Raw genomic sequence first — 23,133 nt, 5'->3', positions numbered from 1 at the left:
ACAGAAGGAATTTTCCAGCATAATCATGGAGCAAACACAACTGTCAGTTGCATGGATGAACCATCACAAATGGAACGTAAGAAATACACATCCCATATCTCAGACATTTGACGAAGAGGAGAAAAAGATCCATAACCAATAGTAAAAATCCTCACTAAATTCAGCTGCAGCTCATACTTGAGGTATCTATCTCTAGAGCCTCAATTCAGAAAAAGCCAGCACAGAGAAGTCCCACTCCTGCCCCTCAGGATTTATGGAACATGGGCAGATAATCCCTCCACGAGTACACGAACCCCCAAACTAAAATAAACATCCGCCATCAAAACAAGGATTAAATGCTGGGTAGATTCTTTGCTTGAAGGAACTGATGTCACAAATTTTGTGGTGCAGATGTTAAGTGTTAGTGTGAAGGCATAAGAGGCCATAAAACATGGGCAGGGGCCTGTCAGAAGAGTTTACATTGCAGGGAGCATACATAACCAAACTGCACACTATATTAGGAGTCAGGTGTTCCCTGCCTGAGAGGTCAGAGGATCTCATGTGAAATACGAGCTGAAACAGTCAATGGCCAACGCAGCACGTACACGCGGTGGGTCACTAGGCACGGGGAACATTACTCTGCCAGTCACTTTGACAATGTATTACACAGAGTATCTGGGCAAAAATTCCACAAAATTCACAACTGCTAGGGGGGAAAAGGGCAATACACTCCCAGATCCCAAGTATGAAGTGGAAGTAACGTTGTCCAAGCTCATTAGCTAGCCTTTATTTACAGGGTCTTACCTTTCCTTAGATAGTCACCTGCAAGAGAACATTCTGCAGTCCAGCAGTCTTCAAAATCTTCCTCAGAACAGCAAAACCCCAGTCTCTACTGTCACCAGAAGCACAGCAGAGCCTCAGTAGAAAGCTCCTTATGTTCACTGCTTTTTATGGCAACTCAGCAGAGTATAATTCCAAAGCAACCGCCCAAAATGACCTTTTGTCATTACACACCAAAGCCCTGTCTAGCACTTGTCTGGGGGTTGGCACATTCTTGCTGTAACTGCAGAGTCTCTTCCTCCTGCTCCTCCTACCTACCTTTCAAAAGTATTTCCCAGACTCATCTATAAAGCAGCCTCTTCTCCTACAGCTTTCCACTTTTCTCTCCTTCCAGTTGTCTCTCTCTCCTAGTCTCTCCCTTTGTAAATTTAGCTACCTCATGCTAGCCATATCTATGCCTCTTGAGCATTGCTGTTTAACCTCAATCCTGCAATCAAGAAGGCAAGGTCTAAGGTGGAGCCCAGGAAGGAATTAAAACAGAAAGTGGAAGGCAGCAGCATTTGCATGTCAAGACCAGAGCAAAAGCTTCCTTCTTAGTTTGAAGCAAGATGAAGGGTGGTGGGTTGAAACACAGAGAAGAGTGTCTATGATTTAAAAACACATCATGAGAAATATGCTCCAGTTCAATCAATCTACTCCTCATGTTTGGATCTGACAGCAGAGCTGCTTCCCAACCATGTACAGAACAGCTTCTACAAAAGACAGACTGCACAGCAGCACCGTGGTGGTTGCCCACAAGGTGTATGTCAGCAACCTTGTGCGCTCAGCCTGGGGATCCAGCTGCTCACTGTTAGAAGCAAGACAAATTCGAACAGCCTTAAACATCTGAAACTTCCAGGGTGACAAAATATTTGCTGCAGAATGCAGCCCACTAAAGATGTGCTAACATAGCCTGAGCTCAAAGAGCAACCACACATCATGGGACTGCTCAGAGCTGGGAGGTCGCCACAGGCAAGTGAAAAGGGCCAGCTCAAAGTTCAGGGTCACGGCCAGAAACTTTCCTTCACTGCCTCCTCTGGGCTTTACTTCCAAAGCTCTGTGTATTGGTTGCCTTGCAGCTGCAGCTCTCATCCATGCAACAACACAGAAATTATTTTCAAAACTCTGACCTCCTGAAGGAAGAACAAAACCCAAAAAGAAACTACAGTTAGCTCCAGGATCCCACCTCCACACAGATGCTTCCTTGACACCTTTACTGTGCCATCCACCTCGGAGCAGACACAAGTGAGATCGAAGAAGGAAACTAAGAACAGACACTATTGGAGCCACTGCCACAGCCAGCACTCCCCAGTCTGTTTCCAGCTATGAGAGCATGAAGCACCCCTCACCTCAGTCAGGACACAGCACAAAATTGTCCCTGTGCACTGATCTTTTATACCTCCACTGGAAGCCTGTGATTGCACACGAACCACAGCGAGCTGATGCCAGCGGAGAGTCTGAAACCCATGGATTAGCAGTGGTTGCTCATTCAAATCACAGGTGATCACAGACTGAGAGCTGGCCTCTCATTTTTAATGCCTAATCATAGTATAGTATCAGTCAGGGCTGGAAGGGACCACAAGGATCATCTAGTTCCAACCCCCCTGCCATGGGCAGGGACACCCCACACTAGATCAGCCTGGCCAGAGCCTCATCCAGCCTGGGCTTAAACACCTCCAGGGACAGAGCCCCAACCACCTCCCTGGACAACTCATTCCAGGGCTTCACCACTCTCATGGGGAAGAACTTCTTCCTCACGTCCAGTCTGAATCTCCCCACCTCCAGCTTCATTCCATTCCCCCTAGTCCTATCACTACCTGAGATTCTGAGCAGTCCCTCCCCAGCCTTCTTGTAGCCCCCTTCAGATACTGGAGACCACAATTAGGTCACCTCGGAGCCTTCTCTTCTCCAGACTGAACAGCCCTAACTCCCTCAGTCTGTCCTCATAGCAGAGCAGCTCCAGCCCTCTGCTCATCCTCGTGGCCCTTCTCTGGACACCTTCCAGCACCTCCATGTCCCTCTTGTAATAGGGGCTCCAGAACTGGATGCAGTTCTCCAGGTGGGGTCTCAGCAGAGCTGAGTAGAGGGGGAGAATCACAGAATGGTTATGCACCTCCAATTGCTTTCTGACTACAACAGCAGACAAATCATGAACCAGCTGGTAGTAAAAGTCATTGCACAACAGAATGATCCACAGCTCCCTAAACTGCCTCCCAAAAATAGTTTAGTTTTGGGGTTTTTTTTAGTGGTTGGGTTTTTCAGGGTTTTCTTTGGTTTGGTTTGAGGGCTTTGTTTCTTTGGGGTTTTTTTGGGGTAGGGTTTTTTGTTTGGTTTGGTTGAGTGGCTTGCTTTCTTGTTTGGGTTTGTTGGTTGGTTGTTTTGGGGGGGTTGTTGTTTGTTTATTATTTTTACACAGCCACTTTCATACCAAATCACAAGGTCATGACTATTGGTCTGGCACAGCAGCAAACAAGAATTTGAGACAGAAGTCATGAACTCCGTGCTGCATCTCAAAACTCTATGGCAAGTACTGTCATCCAAGTTTGTCTGTGGCTTGGACACATCAGTTAAAACATTATTTTTTTGCATAACATAGTCATCAATGTAGTGTGCACCAGGATTTTGCACAAAGACCCCAACTTGTTTGGGGCCATGGGAGAAGATCCTGTTACACCAACACAATTGGGTCCAAGCGATAAGGAGTGATGGACATAAGACTCTGAACTCAGACTCCTTAGTTCAGATCACTTATACTTAGCAGATCTGTGTGCAATCACAAAGCACAGTCCTAATCCACTTCAGAGTTTTCAGAACTGCCAAATGCTTGGCTGCAGCTACTCTGTGAAAAATGGCATCATTGGCCTCCAGGTTTAGTTTATCTTTCAGAGTCTTTAGCAAACATGCTTAGTTTGCAAAGGTTTGACAACTGCCAGTTTTACCAACCCATCCTGGGCTTCAGCAGCCAAACTCCAATTGCTTCACCAAACCAGAGGCTTCTCACCTACAGTCTGACCTCACCATGTCACCCATGCCCTGAGAGGTGGCAAGGACCTCCTTTGAAAGCAGGGCAATTTACTTCTGGTGACTTGCAAGGGTCAGCAAAAAAATTAAAATATGGGTTCCTCTCCCATAATGGTGCTGGCTCAGCAGGTCCAAGTGGATTAAAAAGTGGTGTATCAGTTATTTTTTTATCCCTCCTGTATACAAATATGTCAAGAGCTGCCCAGAAAGAAAACATCAGTTTATAGAGCAACTTTCAGGTCCAAAGGCTCTTGGTGCCACTGTCAGTTCAGAGTTAGTAGCCCCAATTTGAAATACAGAATCTGAGAGTCAGAAGATAAAGTCTAAGTGACCTCTAATTTTCTGTGCCTTCAGTCCTGGGTTCACCAACTGGGACATCTAAGATCTATCCCTCATAGTTACAAACTGCTCCAGTGGACGCTTAGAGCTTTTAAGCAGAAGCAAAACCCACCCCAAAGCGTTCACATCATGGCCTCACAAACATGCAGGTGCCCAACACTTGGTAGCTTTTATATCAAAGATGCCAAGAGACCTGCTGCTGCTCAAAAGTCGAACAACAGTAGAAGCTGACGCCAACAGAGTCCCAATTCCCAACTCTTGGCTCTGTGAGCTATGATTTACGACAGTAGGGGCAAAGTCCAAGCCAGCTAAAAGAGCAGTGATGTACCTTACCCTCCTTGGAGCTACTTGTCTGCCTTTCTAGCCAGGAGGGCTGCTGGAATACCTACGAATATCCTGAGACAAGGACAGTACACCACACAGGCTGGCTCATTACCACCTACCAGTTTAGATTTCATCAAGGTCCAGTGGAAACTAGCACCATGACTTATTAGGAACCAAGGGAAGAAGCTCCACTGCATAGAGCACCATGGCGGTTAAGGAAGAAGAAACTGGAGTCCCTCCTGCTCCCCGTTACCCATGCTGCCCTCATGCTGAGGGCTTCATCCAGAACAGACTGGCAATCAAACTTTGCTTGCCACATATGATGGAAAAGGACACTTTTAAGTGGTGGACTGCTCCAAAAGGCTGCTGTTTATCAGCCATAAGGAAACAATCACACAGGGAAACTCCAGACTCCCTGTTTGGAAGACTAGGGACTGGGAGAAACCGAGGGATTTATCCACACAAGTGAGATACACTCCCATGGGTGAAGTGCTGAATTTCTGACATGGGGAATACTTCTGTGCTTGCAAAGACTTCTTCACATTACCTCTTCTGCAGAGCCCACTGCTGGAATCCTTGTTTTAATTCTTCAACAGCTGCTTCCTAATATGGACTAATGCAGGTTGCATTACATCTGTCTATTTTTAGGGCACATGGTTTGTTTGCCATAACAGCTGCTATTTCAGGCCAAATCAAACCTGCAGAGCGAAACTCAGCTAAGGGACAATGATGAAGGATGAGGAAATGCAACGTAGCAGTAACATGTGGTGAGGATTTATACCTGTTGGGGGACAGCGTTCGCTGCATTTGGTACCTGCGTACTAGCACTTAAATCATTACCAGCTTTGACCAATTGTTAAAACAGGTTGAGAAGCAACTAGAGAGAAGCAGCACATTGTTATTTTGTGAATTAAAATGCTGACCTTCCTGGTTTTTCTCTATATACTTCATATCAGCATGAAATGAAAACCAGTTCATTTAAACTGACAAAAGGATTTAAAGCAAACCCACACTTAAGAGTAATTTACAAGGTCTATATCATAAACATGAAGCAGCAGCCTTCCCTCCAAAGACAAGCTGCTCTCTCTCATGCTCCTGGACTGTATTTCATATCAAAACTCTCCCATGTAAGGAGACTTTAATACATCACTGGAGACCTTTGGAAAAGTTATAGCAGAACTCACTCTTCCCAAAGAAAGAGAATGTTTTATGACATGGTTAGAGGAGATCCCTATGCTTTCATAGCACGGTTTGGTTCTGTCTTTAATACTGATATCTTCTCTCACCAAAAAAAAAATGAAGTACTTTCTCCTCCATAGACTTTGATGGCACAGGAAACTTGTAAAAATATGTGACCAGCTCTCAGCAAATGAATTAAACTACTCTTGTTCCATTTATTGCAGCTGAGTGTGGTGGATATTGTGGTGTGCAAAGAGCTTCATCAGATACATCACAAGGTTACAGAGACAGTGCAATGAAAGAAGCCCTATGTCAGGTGTTTTCTATCCCCATGCTTAGCTAAAGGGGGTTAATAAAGGAGACAGCACAGCTCCCCCTTAGTGCCCACTTGTCTGCCATGAGCTCCTCCTGTGGGGTCAGGGACTGGTGGAAATCACAGAAACTTCCAAATCACAGATTAGCCCTGCAGGGACCTTGTCCCCACAAACAGATTTGAGAAGTCTACTCATGGAGGTCTAAAGCAAACCTGAGGGCACTGCAAAACTTATGTATGGTGCATTAAAAGAGATCTCTCCCCACTTGGCTCATCTGTAAAGAAATTCTTACCTTCACCTATAAAACCTCCAAGCAAAACTCCCTATGACTCCATCCTCTCTCGAGAAGGACCACTGGTCTAGGAACTTTGACAAGAAAGTTGTCAGACTTGTTCATTAGGATCAGGACTGTGTGTGCTAGCAGATCTGTGAGATAGCTGCACCCCAGATGCAGCCTAGTGTCTAAAGATGGGACCTGAAGTGTTTCACATCACTGGTGTGAAGCTATTTCCCATGCTCCTCATGACACTATGCTTCAGAGCAAATGAAACCCAACCTTTCCTTCCTTCCCCCTCCCAGCATATGCACCTGGAAACCTTTTAATAGGTTTTCTGTTTGCCTCACAGGGGCTCATGTTCATGCCTGAGCAGAAATGCGCATTGTGACTCGAACTCTCTCTCTCTGCTGGATGACAGGTGATAAAAATAATACTACACACATATCATATGACTAACAACAGCACCTGGCCCATGGTGATGGGATCTGTCCTTTGCTGCTGGAGCACTTCAGAATTTAAACAAAGGAATTAAAGCATCAGCCCTGAATCCACAGACCTGGGACTTCTTTTAACCCATTAGTAGGCACTTTCAGATTCAAATCTCAAAGATTCAGTCATGCAAGATGCAAAGTACTTTCCCATTCCTGACTACTGCCAGATTAATCCTCTTATGTAGATTATTGCAGGGGAAATTTAGCTCCCACAAAGTTCTCCTGCAGCTCTAAGAATAATTTTAAGTGCTGTAGGACACGTTACGCCACTTAGACTGAAGGAGTTGGTTTAGAGATTTTAACAACCACTTACAAACCAGAATGCCAGCATTACTTAGCCCCAAGGAACTGTTCAGCTCAGTTTTCCTCCCTCATAGCTGGGGTCGGCAGAGAAAGGACCACACTTGTGGGTGGAACACAAGAGGAGAGCTGTGTCCTCTCAGTCGTGTCAACACGTGGCACTTCACGATTAGGTTCATTTAGGTTTCTTAAAATGCTTTCCTACAAATACTCAGACAAGTCATTACACATCACCATGCCCTTTTTAACCACCATTTCAGTTCATCTATCACAGCACTGCTGCTGCCTGTAGAAATTGGCCACTGAGCAGTTCAGCCCTGTTTCAATTCTTAGGATACCATCAATGACTACCATTAAAAATTCAGCATCTGATGCTTTGTGTTTTATTTGAATCCCAAACAGCCCCAGATCATGCCAGGTACTGCTGAATTACAAAATGTTGAGAGGAAAGTCTCTTCAGAGGGGATTCTTCTCTGCTCATAAAACACAAGAACAGCAAAGGACTGGGAAAAGCCCCAGCATGGCAGCTCTGGGCTCCAAAAATACTCGTTCTCTTTTGTGTTTACACAGATTTGCATTTTTCTGACTATACTGTTCTACAAGATGTGCATCTAAAACATTTAGCATGCAAGTATTTCCCATCTATTTACAACCTCCATCCTCTCCTGCCAAGCTGTAGCCTGTATGAGCCAAATTACAAGCTAGTACAAATCTGATCACAGTCCATCACTCTGCCAGTGTTGGTGAGTGCCATAGTAAAGAGACCTTTTCCCAGGAGGAACTCTGCAAGCATGCCCCTGGATCATCATTTCCACACAATTTCATTAGGAATGGACCTTTTGTGTGGCAGAGAGGATTATTTTTTTTTGTTTCTAAGCTCCTTGTGCACAAAAGTTAATCCATCCCAGACAGGAGTCAATTAGGTCGTTAACGTGCTAAGCCTATTAACAGCCATGACTTACATTTCTTCCCCACAATAATGGAAAACATTCAGGAGTCTGCCTTTAAGTGGCAAAGCCCATGAGCAATTTCCTTCTTTTATGAGAGGGCTACTTGAAGTGGTGTCTGTTGGCAGGAGCAAGCAGCACTCCCTGCTGCGCAGCAGCTGGGTGCCCTGCTCCCTTTTGAGCACAGCCAGCCTGCAGTCATCTGAAACAATCAGCACCCAAAGGATACAGATTCTGCTCCCAGCTGCTTTGCTGTGTGATCCCTTGGCAAGGCAGGGAATCTCAAAATCCTAGACTTTCTACACCTGCCTACTGGGTAAGCAATTACAACTGTCCTGGTCTCATGCAAGAGTCAGAGAAGACCATGCTCTCCCCAGATCCAGTCCTAGCTTTTCCTCTGAACTAGCATCAGGAATGAAAAGATGCAGTCACAGAACAAGACCTACAGTCTTAAATGAAGTCTTCATCAGACTGTCAACCTCCCTCTTGCCTTGGAACCCAGATACACACTCAGCCCACGTGGCCTGGCCACCACCTTTGCATGAGATGAGCCAGAGTGTGCAGGGGTCTGCAGGGGTACTCTCAGCCCAGCAAATATGAAGAACTTCAGTGACTTTGTTTGCAGTAGGGAATTCCTCAGACTGGCTGTGGATTAGGAACTTAACAGATATGCAATTAATCTTATTGACACACAGTGTTAAGTGCAATCACATCATGTCAGATCATGGGTCCCCCTAGCACATGCTAGGAGGTCCCCCCAAGCTCAAGACCTGATTGTCAGTCACACCTGGGCCAACCTGAGGAGGATAAAGTGTACAGGAGAATCATAGCAACCGTGGGGTCTCTTCACACTCCCTTTTGGACAAAGCACAGAAGAGCAGCATGTAGTGGGTGCCCAGATGCCTTCAGGATGCAGTGGGTGCTACTGGAAACACGTTTTTTCAGTGCCCACTTTTAGTGTTTTACAGTTCTTGAACCTTGGTACTCACTCATCTCTTTCTATTTATGATCCCATCTAATCACCCAGTGTCACCCCCATTTCATTTCCTTTAGTCCCTCTTTTCAGAGAGGAAGTTTTTGTTCTGCACCCTGACCTTAGACCAAGCATCAAAAGGCTGAGGCAGATTTCCTGGACTGATGTGGGTTCAATTCAGCCTTCAAGTAATAGCTGTCTTCTTTCACAGGGTGAGAAGTTTGTAATGCATTTTCTATGAACACAGTGCTGCAGCACCTACACTACTCGACTAGGAAACCAGAGCAGTGATGAATTCTGATGTTTCCTCTGAAAGAGACATAAGGGATCTGTAACTCTAACCAGAGCCAAGATTTCATATTCAGAGAATCAAAAAAAAAAGAAAAAAGATTGTCTTAGTCTGAACCCACAAGAATGCTAAACCCACTGAACTACTAAGAGCTCAACACTAGAGAAGTGTCCTGGCTACAGGATTTACCAACAAGCAGGGCCAGCTGGGAGGCAACCTTATGAGAAAACACAGGGCATATCTGCTGGTACACAGGCTTGTTACATACGAAAAACAAGAGACAGAGACAAGCTTGAAGTCCATGGCTACCTACTGCAGTCAATTCCTTCAGACCTCTGCTTCAACAGCTGGTCCCAGTAAGGAAGTCTTGTGTGCCTCCCACTACTGCCACGTCCCTTTATGTCAAACAACAGCACTTGTTCCTGTCTAGTCAACTATTAGCATTTTTAGTTAGTGTTACTCTTGTACCCTTTGAACCTGCTAGTCCTGCTTTCCATTCTGTCCCTTTGGTAACCCAGCAGAAGAGCACAGACACCTTGACCTGCCTCCATGCAGTATGCAGTCCGTCCAGTAGCAGACAGAAGGCAGAACAGTGGTGGGGTCTTGGGGCAGGAGAAGAATAAAAAGAATAGAATACAGAGACACACTGAAACCTAAAGAAGAGAGATTGCAGAGAGTTCAACAGCAATACCCTCCCAGACAGATTTCCAGAAAGAATAAAATTCAATTGCTCTGCAGAAGCCAAAACTAGGCCAGTTTAAACTAGCTGATAATCTGTTTGGCTTCAACAGTGGGAGATCACAGGATGTGATCAGTGAACAGTCAGCCACTTTCTCTTGAAAAATTATAGGAAATAAAATATCAACAGCTGGTGTATTATTAACACCGAACAAAAAACCCCTCCACCTAAATGAGCAGGGTGCAATACAGCTGCAAAAATAGACTAAAGCTACTGACCTTCTGTGGTGCCTTGATCAGAGGAAGGTGAAAGACAGGAGCAAAATAATGGCAGGAGATCATCACTACAGAACTGGGTCTCCTTACCATCAGTCTCCTGCTCCAATAGGGACTCCAGGGTTAAAATCAGATCCAGGACCATTGATTGCTTTGTTGGGGTTTGCTTTTTATTTTGGAAAATGACTTTCACCCTGGGTGACAGCTGAAGAGTGACCATTGGGAACACACAACTGGCACCTCATGCACCCTCGGAGACCCAGGACCCCAACACTGGTGACATGTGTGAGTGTGAGACTGGAAGCTGAACCCAGAGCCTCAGAGAATGTCTACTATTAACTGCCAGACACAATTAGCATCTAAAGCACTGCTGTTTCTCAAGAAGCTGCATCACCTCCCAACCCTTGTCCTACTACAGAGACACCGCTGAAACAATACACCTCACACTGCTACACTATTTAAGCAAAGGACTAGAAATTGCTTCAGAGGTTGTTGTATGGTCCAGAATATCTTCATACACACAAGGCACACCTGCATTTCAGCTGCTACTCTATCCACAGCCAGTGTAGCAGTGTGGCAGAAAAAGACTGCTCAAGCACTCCACCACCTAATTCTCACAGGTCCCTGCTGTCACACCGGTAGCTCTTTCAATATCCAGCGCAGAGTTAGCTTAGGGAGAGCTGTGCGAGCTGCTATCACATTTTGGACTCCCAGACCTCAAGCCTGTGTTCACAGACATCCAAGGAAAGCCAGATGTCTTAACACTGACTGGAGCACTGCCTGATGAGGAAAGGATGAGAGCCCTGTGGCTTTTTAGTCTGGAGAGGAGATGCCTGAGAGGGGATTTAATAGATGTCTATCAATATCTGAGGGCTGGGGGTCAGGAAGGAAGGGACAGGGACAGCTTCTGCTCACTTGTGCTCTTTGATAGTACAAGGAACAATGGATGGAAACTACAGCACAGGAGGTTCCACCTCAACATGAGGAAGAACTTCTTCACTGTAAGAGTCACAGAGCCCTGGAGCAGGCTGTCCAGAGAGTTTGTGGAGTCTTCTTCTCTGGAGCCTTTCCAGCCCTGTCTGGATGTGTTCCTGTGAGACCTGTGCTGGATTCTATGGTCCTGCTCTGGCAGGGGCTTGGACTTGAACTCCAGAGGTGCCTTCCACCCCCTAACATCCTGTGAGCCTGTGAACAGTTTATTTGCAGTCTCTACAAACTCATTCCCTCCAACTCAAGGCAAGAGGGGAAAAAAAAAAAGAAGTGTATCTCACCAAACCTTAAAGCAAACAACTTAGAAGTTTTCACTCAAAGAAACAAAAAGCCACATAGCATGACAGCTACAGCTTCAGTTTGAGGAGTCAAATACCAACGAGAAAAGGCAAACCCAAGTTCCTACTGAAAAAGGTTACCTTGGTGAACTAACGACAGTTTCAAATGCACATGAACAGATACAAAAGCAGTTTAAAAGCAGGAAGCCTGCCCAGTAGACCTGAGATACTCTGTTATGGCTTGTGTGCTCTGCTGGACAGGAGTAAAAGTGATGACATGGGAGAAGCTGAAAAGAAAAGTAGATTGTTTTAGAAGTGAAATGGTGCATCTCTTCCCCTTTCCAGGTAACTTCTCATCCTGTTCTGAGCTGGATCCCTGCAGCTGGATTCCACAGATAATACTTGTGATTAAATGATATGAAAGTGTCTGAAGTGACACTTTCCAAACTTTGAGATGCAAGGCCTTCTATCCACGTCTTCCTAGCATGTATCTAGTGGCAAGCTGAGCTGGAGGAGCACCCCTCACCACTGACTTCAGTACTAAAATTTGGGCATTTGATAAAATCACTGTGAACACCTTCTTGAGAGCGATCACATTGCAGGGTTAAAGGAGAAGTGTACTGTGACCCATCAGAAAGCTTTTCTTCTCACAAACTGAATGCCACAGCCTACATCCCAACAGTATTTGTATTTGTGCTGCGACTCTCCTGCCCGCAGCAGCAGCAGGCCTCAGTAACACACGCTGGTGTTCGCTAGCTCCAGCTGCCTGAGCGCTTGACTTACAAAACACAGACCCATGGGCAGAAGAGCAGTTAACACACAAGTGCATACACATGCCTGTTCTCTGGAGCCACTGGAAGCTCACCTGCCACAACCTTGCAGCGCTCATCAGGAAGGTGTGAGGTCACGGGCTGGCTCGATGCAGCGGCTCGCCTGCGCCGGATGAAGTGTTCTGTCCCGCTGAAGGAGGTCTCTGATGCGTTCACTGGCTGGATGAGCATGTGCTCGGATCCCACTTGGATATAGCCAACCTGCCCACAAAACAGAACAAAACCCCATCAGCATGGGATCCCAACCTTGTCTATCAACCCAGTCTGAACCTAGACCATTTCGCTGCAGTCGGTTACCCATGGGGAAAGGACAAGTGCTTGGGATCATGCTCTCTGCAAAATGCAGACCGAAGGACTTCTGCTTCACAGATTTGCTCTTCAGACCACTGAGAATCTTTTAGAAACCTTGTGCACTGCACATGTACAAAGGAAACGTGGGGGGAGGGTCCTGTCAACACCTCTCTGCTCCCTTCCTCTTCTCCCTACAGCTAGAGCACACTCTGGCTGGAGGCATAAAGACATATGAGATGCTCAGCTTACATGAGGACAAATAAATCCCATTACCAGAAATCCTTTCATAATCACCTTTCAGTTGCCAGCTAGAATTACTTTGCTATTAAATGGCATTTACTGTCTCAGCAGAGCCAAGGGGTGAGACTGCCTGCAAACAGGAGACCACAACTCCTGCAGTATGTACAGCAGTCTTGCAGACAGCACCAAGTGATGCTGTAAATGACCTGCAGGGCCACACACATCTTTCTGTGTGGGTACTAAATGCCTCCTCTTGACTACAATAGGAGCCACACTGTAAGCACTGCTCTCCCCATAGGCCATAGGTGGGGTTTCAGAGGTCAAGCCACGAACAGGCTGTTGTACCTTCCTATTTACATGATCTAAAAGTAACACAAGGCAAGACTCTAACAATGGAGCAGACTCCACAGGCTACAGGATGGAGCACTAAACCTCTGCCTTTCTTGTACCAAGTCCAGACCTTGCACCACGGCTGGCAAGAACACCTTTGGAAGGCAACTTCTGCCCCAAGAGAGCCCTCCTCTGCTTACAACCCAGAGCCTTCAAGGGGTTTTTTATGCCTCTTCCACTTCTTTTCTGGAATGAAGAGAGTGAAAGCCAAGATAGCACCTTAAAACTTAACAAACCCTCCAGGTTTATTAATCAACACAGAAGTTCTAACACATTGGAGAAAGTGAATGTGTACAAGGGTTTCTTACTTTGAGTTGTACTAATCCTATGATCATTTGTACTGCAATTAAAAGTCTCAGAGTATGGCTCCTTGCCATATACAGCCCTGAAAGCCCTCCTCAGGTTTGATCCAGCTTTTTCTGCTAACAACAGAAGGCCTCATCTGGCCTGCCTGGAGGCATCTGATTGTTTATGGCACACTTAGAAGATAAAGGATCTTACCAGGGGGTCCTGCTAGGTTGCAAGCCTGTAACACCCATCCTATACAGAAAAAGAGAGTCTGGACCTTTTTTTTGCACCCCCCACCCTGTGTTCTGTGCCAGCCAGGCACCCATCCAAATAAATGCTCTGCACGTACATGCAAATGCTGTCTGCTCAACAGCTGACTGTACTAACATGATTTACAATACACATTACACACATGCTGTATGTTGTACATTTCCACACCTCCCTGCCAAATCCACTCCTCACGTACACCCAGGAAATCCCTTTGGCCTCGCACTTCCACCAAGAGGAATTTCTGCTAGCAGGAAGGAGAGCTCTCCTCTTTTGACAGCCATGCTAACTGACCAACAGTCAGAGGAATCTGGGGTCTCTCAGACAGGATCACTGAGCTTGGAAGAGCACTTGTGAAAAACCTGAAATAACAAAAATATTTGCCACGGCTGCAAAGCACAGCAGGAACAACTCCAGACCAGAGACATCCCCTTTGGGGTCTTTCAAAAGAGACTTTGTCCTTGGGGGCAAGGTCACTGATTAACTACAAAATGCCTTGACACCTCCCAGAAGGGCTCCTCTTCACCAAGAAAAGCAGACATTATTTCCTGGCCCTACAGAGTGCATGCCAGTTTATGGGGCCCACTCTGCCCTGGTGTTGCCTAAAGGGCTTCCTCATTTAAGTTACAAGCTGGGCATTGTCACGGTTGTTTCAGAGACAATAAAAGCTCTGGTGAGCTCTAGTGACTTACTCCTCCAGCCTCCTTTACCATGTTCTCCAATATTTCCCCTCCCTGTTCCAGTCTTCCAGCTGGGAGGTAGCCCCAGCCCCCTTTTTTAATATGGGTTTTAATTATTTAGAAGGGTTGTAAATCTGGTGCCATGGTACTAAAAGCCACACCAGAGCTCCTGAAAGACTGCCAACCATTTCTCTTGGTGCCAAAAATATGTAAGAAGTCAGTTTCATCACCACCCGACATTATCCCAACTTTCTGGCACCAAGTGTGAAAGTAATTTAAACCACTGGAAAGGACTTATGTTTCACATTTGCTTTGGAACTGTGAAACCTATGGAGGGAGAGAGCCATGCATCCTCACCCTGGAATAGGTTAAGAAGCAATCTCAAGTTTAATCTGACAAGCCATCTACAGTTTCAAGCAGGAAGGATTTGCAGGATAGGGCCTGTAAAGTATTCCTATAGGGAGCTGAAATTATCCCCAAACTTGCCAGCTGGGTTCTAGAGAGTCCTCAAATCTGTTGGCCCAGATGAAATCTTTTGGAGGTGGTAACTTGAATACTTTGGTCCTTGTTTTGCTTTTTCTGTAAGAAATGCATTCCCCAAGTTGCCTCCCTCAAATCCTCCAACTACCAGATCCTGCACTCTGCTAATCTCTGCAGGGGATCTCAGACACCAGCACTAGACAAACACCCTGCACTTCTCTCCAGTCTGTGAAGTTCAGGGACTGCAGAAAGATGGATTTTGAAGATAAAGAAGTAAAACAGAAGACCACATAACTGTCAGAGCTGTTTTCCCCACATCTCTGGAAATCATTCCAATTAAATAAAACGTTTTGGAGCTGCCAGTTCACATTTGCCTGGGGAGATCCATATCAAAAGCTGGGATACTCCTTCTCATCCTTCTTTCCCCGTGCCAGACCCCAGCATTGCTTTGTGTCTGGGAGAGCTGCTGCTGCCCAGCCCCACCATCCCAAAGCACCCGAGATACAGGAGTCATCAGGAGCCCCAAAATTCAGGTGTGTAAAAATGCAGCATTATCTGCATTATAAATCTAACCTGGACTTTACAGTTAGCCTGACAGGACCATAGAGCTGACAGGATGGTACAGCTCAGCCAGCAGGAAAGGCTGGAATGATTTCAGCCTCAAAAAGCAGGCGACCAGATTGACAAGCTGATTAAAATAAACGCTCATCCACACTTCCCACTACAGCCCCACTCACCACTGGGCTTAGCAGTGGCTATGGCTTTCCCAGTGGGGATATTTCATAGCCTTGATTTGGAAGTCAGCTCAACATTGCTCACCAGCAGAGAGGGCCCTGTTCTGCAGACCACCGAACTGTTCTCACATGCTCTTTACCCAGAGTTTTATACATCCACTGGTCACCTGAGCAATCTGCTCTTTCTCTAATCTACTCTTCTGCTACCAGCACTTCACTCTTCTACCCATTTTGCTTGCCACTGGAGCTGTTCTCAGGCTAAATGAGAGCAGGGAAAGGGGGAAGGTCCTCACACTGTCCCACTGCAGTAACAACAGGACTGCTAGTATTGGCACTGCAGCAGCATTTGTGACCACATCATCCTGCTTCACTGCCTTCACTCTTCTGTCTCTGTCCCCTGGTAGTGCTGGTGGAGCTACAGCAGCTCGAGGGCTAACTCAGGACTGGAATTCAGATCATCAATGTTCTCTGCACATGGTTCTGGACCTTCCCACACGTTAATTCTCTCCAACTGTTACACTGTTTTTCCAGCCCTTGTTATTTTCACAACATCTTTGAAGGAGATCTGTGAAATGCTGACTCTTTAACATATTTTTCTTTTGGTCCTAAGTGTTCATTAGTTACATACACATGGACAGGCTGAAAAGAGAATAGTTTTAAACATCTGACAAATTCCATCCCCTTCTCAATTTCTCAACTGTTACATTGTAAATCTTAGTTTAACCATTTCCTCAAAGTTAAAAGGAAGTTGCTATTTAAAGTGAAGAACAAAAGCCAACAGTTTTATAAGCGTCATGTGGATTTTAGCCTTGTCCCTATTAGCTGTGCTCCAGCTTTAAGTTAGTTATTATTTACAAGTGCAATTCAAGCAATTTTAAAACAAGCCTTTTAAATTAGGCCTTGCTCCAGTGTCATGTCAATGAGGCACCTCAGGGCTCTGAGCAGCCTGACCTAGTTGAAGATGACCCTGCTCATTGCAGAGTGGTTGGGCTATACAACCTTTAAAGGTCCCTTCCAACCCAAACCGTTCTATGATTTCAGGATCATACTCAGTTTTGAGAGCAGATCACACCCAGGAACACCTGACTGCACCTCTGCTCCAGCCTGCCCCAGCCTAAACAAGCAAACCACAATGTGCTCTCCTTTCATCCACTGTGGAAAGGGAAAGAAAATCCCAGCACACAGAAACCCAGCGTGGTAGTTTTAAGTGGTTTAACTTTTCAGCTCCTGGACCTGCTATGGATGAATGCCAGACAGCTCCTCTCCCAGACAAGAGAATTCAGCGGAGCTGAAGGTTTCCTCAGGGGAAACCTCACTCTATAATCCCAGCATGCCTGCACTGCCCTGCTTCCCATAGCAACAGAGGCTCCTGCAGTCACCTGAAGGGCAGCACTGCCCTGTTACACACAGAAAACAGTCACTACCACTGGGCAGGGACTGAGCTCACCCAGCTGCAGACATCTGCTCTAAACCAGGCATCATCTCTCTCCACAGTCACTGAAGAAAGGCAAACACCTCCAAAGTGACAATTCACAATTTAAAGTACCTGCGAAACAGGACAAGCAGGGTGCCCATCTTTCTCTCCTGCTCTCCACTTGATCACCAGAGTCAAGCTTAAAACCAAAAGATTGTGGCCTCTTCTGTATTCCTCTCTTTCCCAGGTAGATTTACCTCTAGGAGTTGAGTTACTGCTCCTTCCCTGGTGGCTGCATTCCAGCCTACTTAGTTTTTTGGCCTGACTGACCTGCCACTGGATCTCAAAACACACTGAGACATCCAGTCACTGAGTGGTCACCTACAGCCACCTGGAAATCAGTGGGACTTCAGAGATGCTAGAAGAAGCTGCACATCCAAGCGGTGTGCTTGTCTACATCCACACCCTCACAAAGTCTGTGAATAAACAGGACCAAGTGAAGGGGACATACCAGAACGAAGAGTCACCATTCAGAAATACTTCAACAAGCTGGAAGATTCATCCACCAGGAGCTGACTGAGGCTTAGCAAAGATAAATGTACAATAAACTTGGGTGAGAAGAAGTCATCTTCTTCTCTGTGTACGAGACTACATTGCAAAATGGTTAAGGTTTCCTAACTTCCAGTATGCATTTCTTAAGGTGAAGCTTCAATCACTCTGTTTCCATCCCACAAAGAGAAAATCACTCTTCTCCATCTCCTTGTGATGTGCATCATCCACTCCCACCCATCTGGTATGCACAAGGAAGTCTCACTGAATTCCAAGGAGACAGAAATGAGGTGTGAAAGCCCAAACAGAAGAGCGCCACAACCTCTTACCTCAGCTGAGAGGGACGACCCACTCTAACTAGACAGGATAAAGAGCAATCCTGACCCTAAAATCAGACTCCTGGTTTAAAAATGGCAGAGAAGTTACCTAGAGTGGAACCTCTGCCTCTAAATGCACCCCAGCAATCCTCAGCTTTCAAATACAGCTCCTGAACACACAAGAGCTTTCATGTTCATTTAGAAGTCAAAACCTGATGCTCATTTCAGCAGGAATTCAGACCCTCAAAACACTGTAACTGTTTCCAAAACTAGCTACAGGAAGTATGGAGAACCCATACCAGTTGTAAGTTACTGCAGTTGCAGTCCAACAGACTGCAGGGCAGCAGGTGAAAGTGACCCTGGCACCAAAACAAACCAAATCCAACCAACCAAAAAACAGTTTAAAAGAAATTAAAAATATCAGTGCATCAAACAAAGTCCTTGGGACTCTCTCATACTGCAGATATGTATATCCCAGGCAGCTCATTCTGCAGCACACAACCAGGGAAGAAGTCTTCCCAAGGGGCACAGGACCCTGCCTCTCTCTCTTATCTTGGGTCTGTAAGGCTGATAAACTATGGTAGGACACAGGCAAAGCATTGCTGCAACCACAGCACAAACATGTGGCGCTGAAAGGACATCCTCTGCTATGCTCTCCAGGCTTTGATTGAAAAAGCTCTGCAGAAGGTAACACTGCTCTGCCAAACTTTGCTAGAGAGGGCGAGAGCAACAGCCAACATCTGTGAGCTTGCACCTGAAAGCAATAGATGAGCAGTTCTGAGAAGTGTCAAGCAAACTGGCATTTCCTGGCTGGAACCAGACCTAACGTACGTTATCTAGGAACTGACCTCGGAAGCAGAGATCTCAGTCAGCTACTCAGTTCAAGGTAACACACACTGTGGCCTCACAAAATGGAACTTCCCTCAGAAAAGAGGCAAGTTCCTGTACTGCTTACTGTCTTCTGGTGCTGGTCAGAGCTGCAGAGCTCTGCTCCTGCCTGTGTCTCCTCAGCAGCAGGAAAGGACAGCTCAGTCCTGCAGTGTGGGCAAAATCCAAATGCTTACACATCTGCATTCCCTGGACAGGAAAAAGCCCTGCCAAGTGGAAGGCAGCAGTGCCTTTCAGGAACACAGTTCCTCACTATGCTGCAGTTGCCAGGTTCTAAGAGCAACAGGAGTCGCTCACACACAGTACTTTCACCTGCGCAGATGAGCCCTTACGTACATCAATCCTAAACGTGCCATGGCTAGCAGTGTGGCCACCCTTCTCATCACAACTGCAAGCTGTAGCAGGAAACTACAACAGCCCACAGCAGCAGCATCTGTCACTAGAGTTTAAAAAACAGAAGACAATCTTCAGATGCCACACTGGGAATCTGATATCGTTACCGGGAAGCACTGGCTCCATCTGCTTGTAGCTCAGTTTTCACATTGCTGCGTTGGGGATTTAGTTTTCATTAGAACTCCACTTGCCCTGATCATTTTATATGACTCCTGGTGTGATTTATGGCATAGCTGAAGAGTACAATTACAACAAAGCCCGAGCCAGCTGGAGATGAGGATACAATATTATTACCTACTCTTCGCAGTTTTGCGGCAGGAGATGTCCTGCTCATGCGGTTCGAGCCCAGCAAGCACTCCCACACCAGTTTTCAGGAAACCTCCCCCTGCAGCAGCTAGCACTGCTCAGGAGACAAATGCCAGGATAAACAGGCAGCAAGGTTTCCCCTGCCAAGGCCTTTCTTCTAGCCTGCAGCTCTTGTCCACTTGTGAAGCTGTGGTGCTGACCAAGGCAAGTCCTTACTCTTGCTGCTGCAAACAAGGCTTAAGGGAGCAATGTAAAAATTCAAAACCCTCTGTAGTGAGTCTTGGTATTGTAAGCTGCCAGGCTGGAAGGCAAAAAATTTGGGCTCTAGAGTCACCATATCTCAGTTCTACTCATGGCAGATTCAAGACTTACTAGATAATTGGAAGCAAACCCTTAATTCCTCTGATCTTATGGCTTACCACATCTGACCACTAAATGGCTTGGCTTTCACTGAGGCATGCTGATTTAGCATGGTCACTGCAAAAGGCTCTGCAAACACTGAAAACAGACTAAAATCTGCTATGTTTCATGCTTAAGAACAGACTTAAGAAGCCAAAAGATCCATTTAGTTAGAATAAGGTGATGTGACTCTACCTGGTGGTATAGATCAATTTAAAGAAAGCATTTCAAAGGTTAATGCTCTGAACATTTTGAACCATGTTCAAAAGTTAAATTTAATCTTAAGTTTAGGTTCCCCCTAAAGACACCATAGTGTTTTGTTTGTGTTCTGGAGTATTCAGTTCATGATAAATCTTGACTCACTCAGGTATCATGTGCCTGCTTCTCACCCTTTCCTAGCGGTGATCTAAATGAAGAGTCAATGAATGGATTCCTCGAGAAATGAATCCCAGCATACAGAACCACAGCTCTCTCAGTACCTCTGCCCACACTGCTCCCAGAACCAGATCCACAGGCAAAGGCAAGCACAACTTCACCAACACTGCCACTTTGGGCTTTGGTCCCCAAGAGCAGCTTTGTCATCGATCACTTTTTGACCCCAAGTTCATCCAAGTCATGTCAATTTCGTGGTTGCTTAGAATTCCACCAGATCCTGCAGCATCATGGCTTGTGTTTGCAGAGTAATGGACAAACACCAACCAGGCTTCTTTCTTCTCCAGCTTTTCTGCTGGGCACATCGCCTCTCCTCCATCCTCTGATCAAGGGGAGTTAATACTGTGCTACAGCAACATTCCTCTTTTTAAAGAGGTTCCTTTGCTGCCTGTTGGTGCTTTTCAACTCTGCTGGAGCAGGTAGCTTTGGAAGCCCAGCATTCCGTGAACAGGATTACCAAAACGTGCCTGGTGACAGAAGGGTAGAGCTGCTGGGGACATAAAGCTTGAACTAGAGATATCAGTTTTAAACTTTGAGGAAGCCTCGGCGGCATACGGCTCAACGCGCAGTGCCACTCGGAACACTCAGCATCTCCGAGACCCTTCTTGGTCGGTTGATTGGGCTTTTTAAACCTGAGGCACAGCGCCCTCACACGGCCCAACGATGAAGACCCAAGCGCGGAGCACACCAAGTGCTTCTTACTGCAAAGCTGAAGACTAAATCTCCACCACTGTGCATAGAAGTTAAACACACATCCCAGGATCATAGGCTGGGAGTCTACTTGACTCCCTGAAGACTTTCTGAAGTTACTTTCAAGTTACCAACAATAATCACGAACTGACCATTGTCTTAAATATCTGAGTTTTCACCACCCAGAAACAGAAAGGATGTCCCACACAAGATCACCCCTTTTATCAGGATGCCCTCTGGAACCACCTGAAAATGCTACAACTCAAGGCAGAGAAATCCTGACTGGTGAGGGGGGAAAAGCATCCGCAAGTGGGATGGCTCCTCCGACCATGCTAAGGTACAAGGTGTCCTACACTACAGCCCCCATGAAACATTCTCACACCCCAAAACCAGCTGCACAAGGCCAGAGAAAAGGGCTTGGCTGAAGAGCTGAGGAGCCTGCTGTTCCAAGAGGAGGCACCTGGGCAGGCAGGTGACTCAATTCCCACCCACTGGGCCCCAGCATTCAGACAGATGGCTGGAGTAGAGTGACAAGATTGGCTTCCATCAGCCAGGATGCTCCTCTAAAGCATCTGCAGGGCCTGCTGCCCACTCCTGAGGCCTCTCAGACATGGCTGAAACTGGGGCAGCTCCCAGAACAGACAGAAAACCCCTCCTGGGACATGGGAGACTGGCCCGAAGGGGCGAGGAGAAAGGCAGGAGAGGGGGGCTGGAGGTGCACAGCGCTGAGGTCAGGTGAGAGCCCGGCCCATGTGCCCCCTCCCACCTCGACGGGGCTGGGAACAGGGCGGGGGGAGGGTAGCCCCCGGGAATGGGGCTGGCGGGAGCTGGGGAGGATCTCGCTGCAGCCCCGGGAGGACGGTCGGGGAGGCGGGGCGCGGCGGCAGTACCAGCCCGGCGCAGGTGCTGAGGGAGGCGAAGGAGTCGCTGTGGTTCAGCACGTGTCCCGTGTAGAAGCAGAGCCGCTCCTCCGGGGGTCGCTGGGGGCTGGGCGCCCACCGCGCCTCCCCGCTCCGCTGCTCCACCACGAAGCCCTGGGCGAGGAAGCGCAGGTCGCGGCGGAGGTGCAAGTAGAGCTCGGCACCGGCGGCAGGCAGGCGGAGCAGCAGGGCCTCCGCCGCCGCTCGCTGCCGCGGCAGCGCCCGCCGGCGCCGGGGGCCGCCGCGATCCCCTCGCACGGCGGCCGGCAGCAGGTGGATCTTCTCCAGCGCCACTCGCTCCGGGATCACCACTTCCAGCTCCGCTCCGCCAGCTGCAGGCGAGAAAGAGAGAGGCTCAGGCACTCGCACTCCCATCGGCTGGTCCCGCGGCCCGACGGGGCGGCCGGGGGCTTAGTGCCTCGCCGGCCCTGCCACCACCACCCCCTTCCCCGCCGGGACGCCCCGTCCTGCCGGGGCGAGGACAGCCCCGCGCTCAGGTTTCAGCACTGAATATTGTGAACAGGCTGCAGAGACAATGGAGACAGCGGAGGAAAGGGATTTATTTCTCTCTGCCTGTATATATACACGCGTACACTGGAGTAAAAAATGTGCAGGGAAGTGAGGAATAAAGCAAATGCTAAAGCTACTTGTATCATTAAAAAAATATATATAGCTCAGACACAAGCATCGCATTTCACCAACCCCAATAAAAATTTGCAGGGAGAAGGGGAAAAGCAGAGCAAGCCGAAGCCGCAGCCAAGGACAGTCAGCAGCTTTCCACATGAAACGTTACAGCAGCAGCAGCAGCGAGAGGACAGGAAAAGAAAATACAAAAGCCTGGAGCTATTCATCCTGCAGACTGGGACCGCGGCCACGCAGGGGATCCGGTGCGTGCTCTGCGCCTGCACCCTGCCGCCCGGGGCCGGCGCCCACCGCCCGCCCCGCCGGACCCGCGCCGCGAGGGCTGGCCACGGCCAGGGGCTGTCAGCTCCGCCAAGAAAAAGGGGATGCCAGCACTAGCAGCCAGGGGAGGGAAGCGCTACCTGTGCCGGCGTCCAGTCCCCACAGCAGCAGGCAGGGAAACACAAGAGAGAGGAGGCAGCCGTCAAACATTTTATGGCAGCGGCGGGACGGAGCGCGGAACGGAGACG

General features: G+C 47.5%; 1 protein-coding gene across 1 annotated transcript in view; it reads right to left on the bottom strand.

Annotated features, from left to right (window-relative positions):
• The window catches only part of ADAMTS17 (ADAM metallopeptidase with thrombospondin type 1 motif 17), a 177,585-nt gene extending 154,452 nt beyond the window's left edge, over positions 1-23,133 (bottom strand). The window contains exons 1-3 of the mRNA XM_054168852.1: positions 23,026-23,133; positions 21,953-22,314; positions 12,340-12,505 (exon numbers count right to left, since the gene is read on the bottom strand). Of these exons, the coding sequence (XP_054024827.1) occupies positions 12,340-12,505; positions 21,953-22,314; positions 23,026-23,095 (598 nt within the window). The 5' untranslated portion in view covers positions 23,096-23,133. The remainder of the gene's footprint in view (positions 1-12,339; positions 12,506-21,952; positions 22,315-23,025) is intronic.

The sequence above is a fragment of the Dryobates pubescens genome, chromosome 17 (genome assembly GCF_014839835.1).
Source record: "Dryobates pubescens isolate bDryPub1 chromosome 17, bDryPub1.pri, whole genome shotgun sequence".
In the NCBI taxonomy this organism is placed as follows: Eukaryota; Metazoa; Chordata; class Aves; order Piciformes; family Picidae; genus Dryobates; species Dryobates pubescens.
Note: the sequence above shows the minus strand (reverse complement) of the source record. Positions and strands in the feature narration are given on the sequence as shown.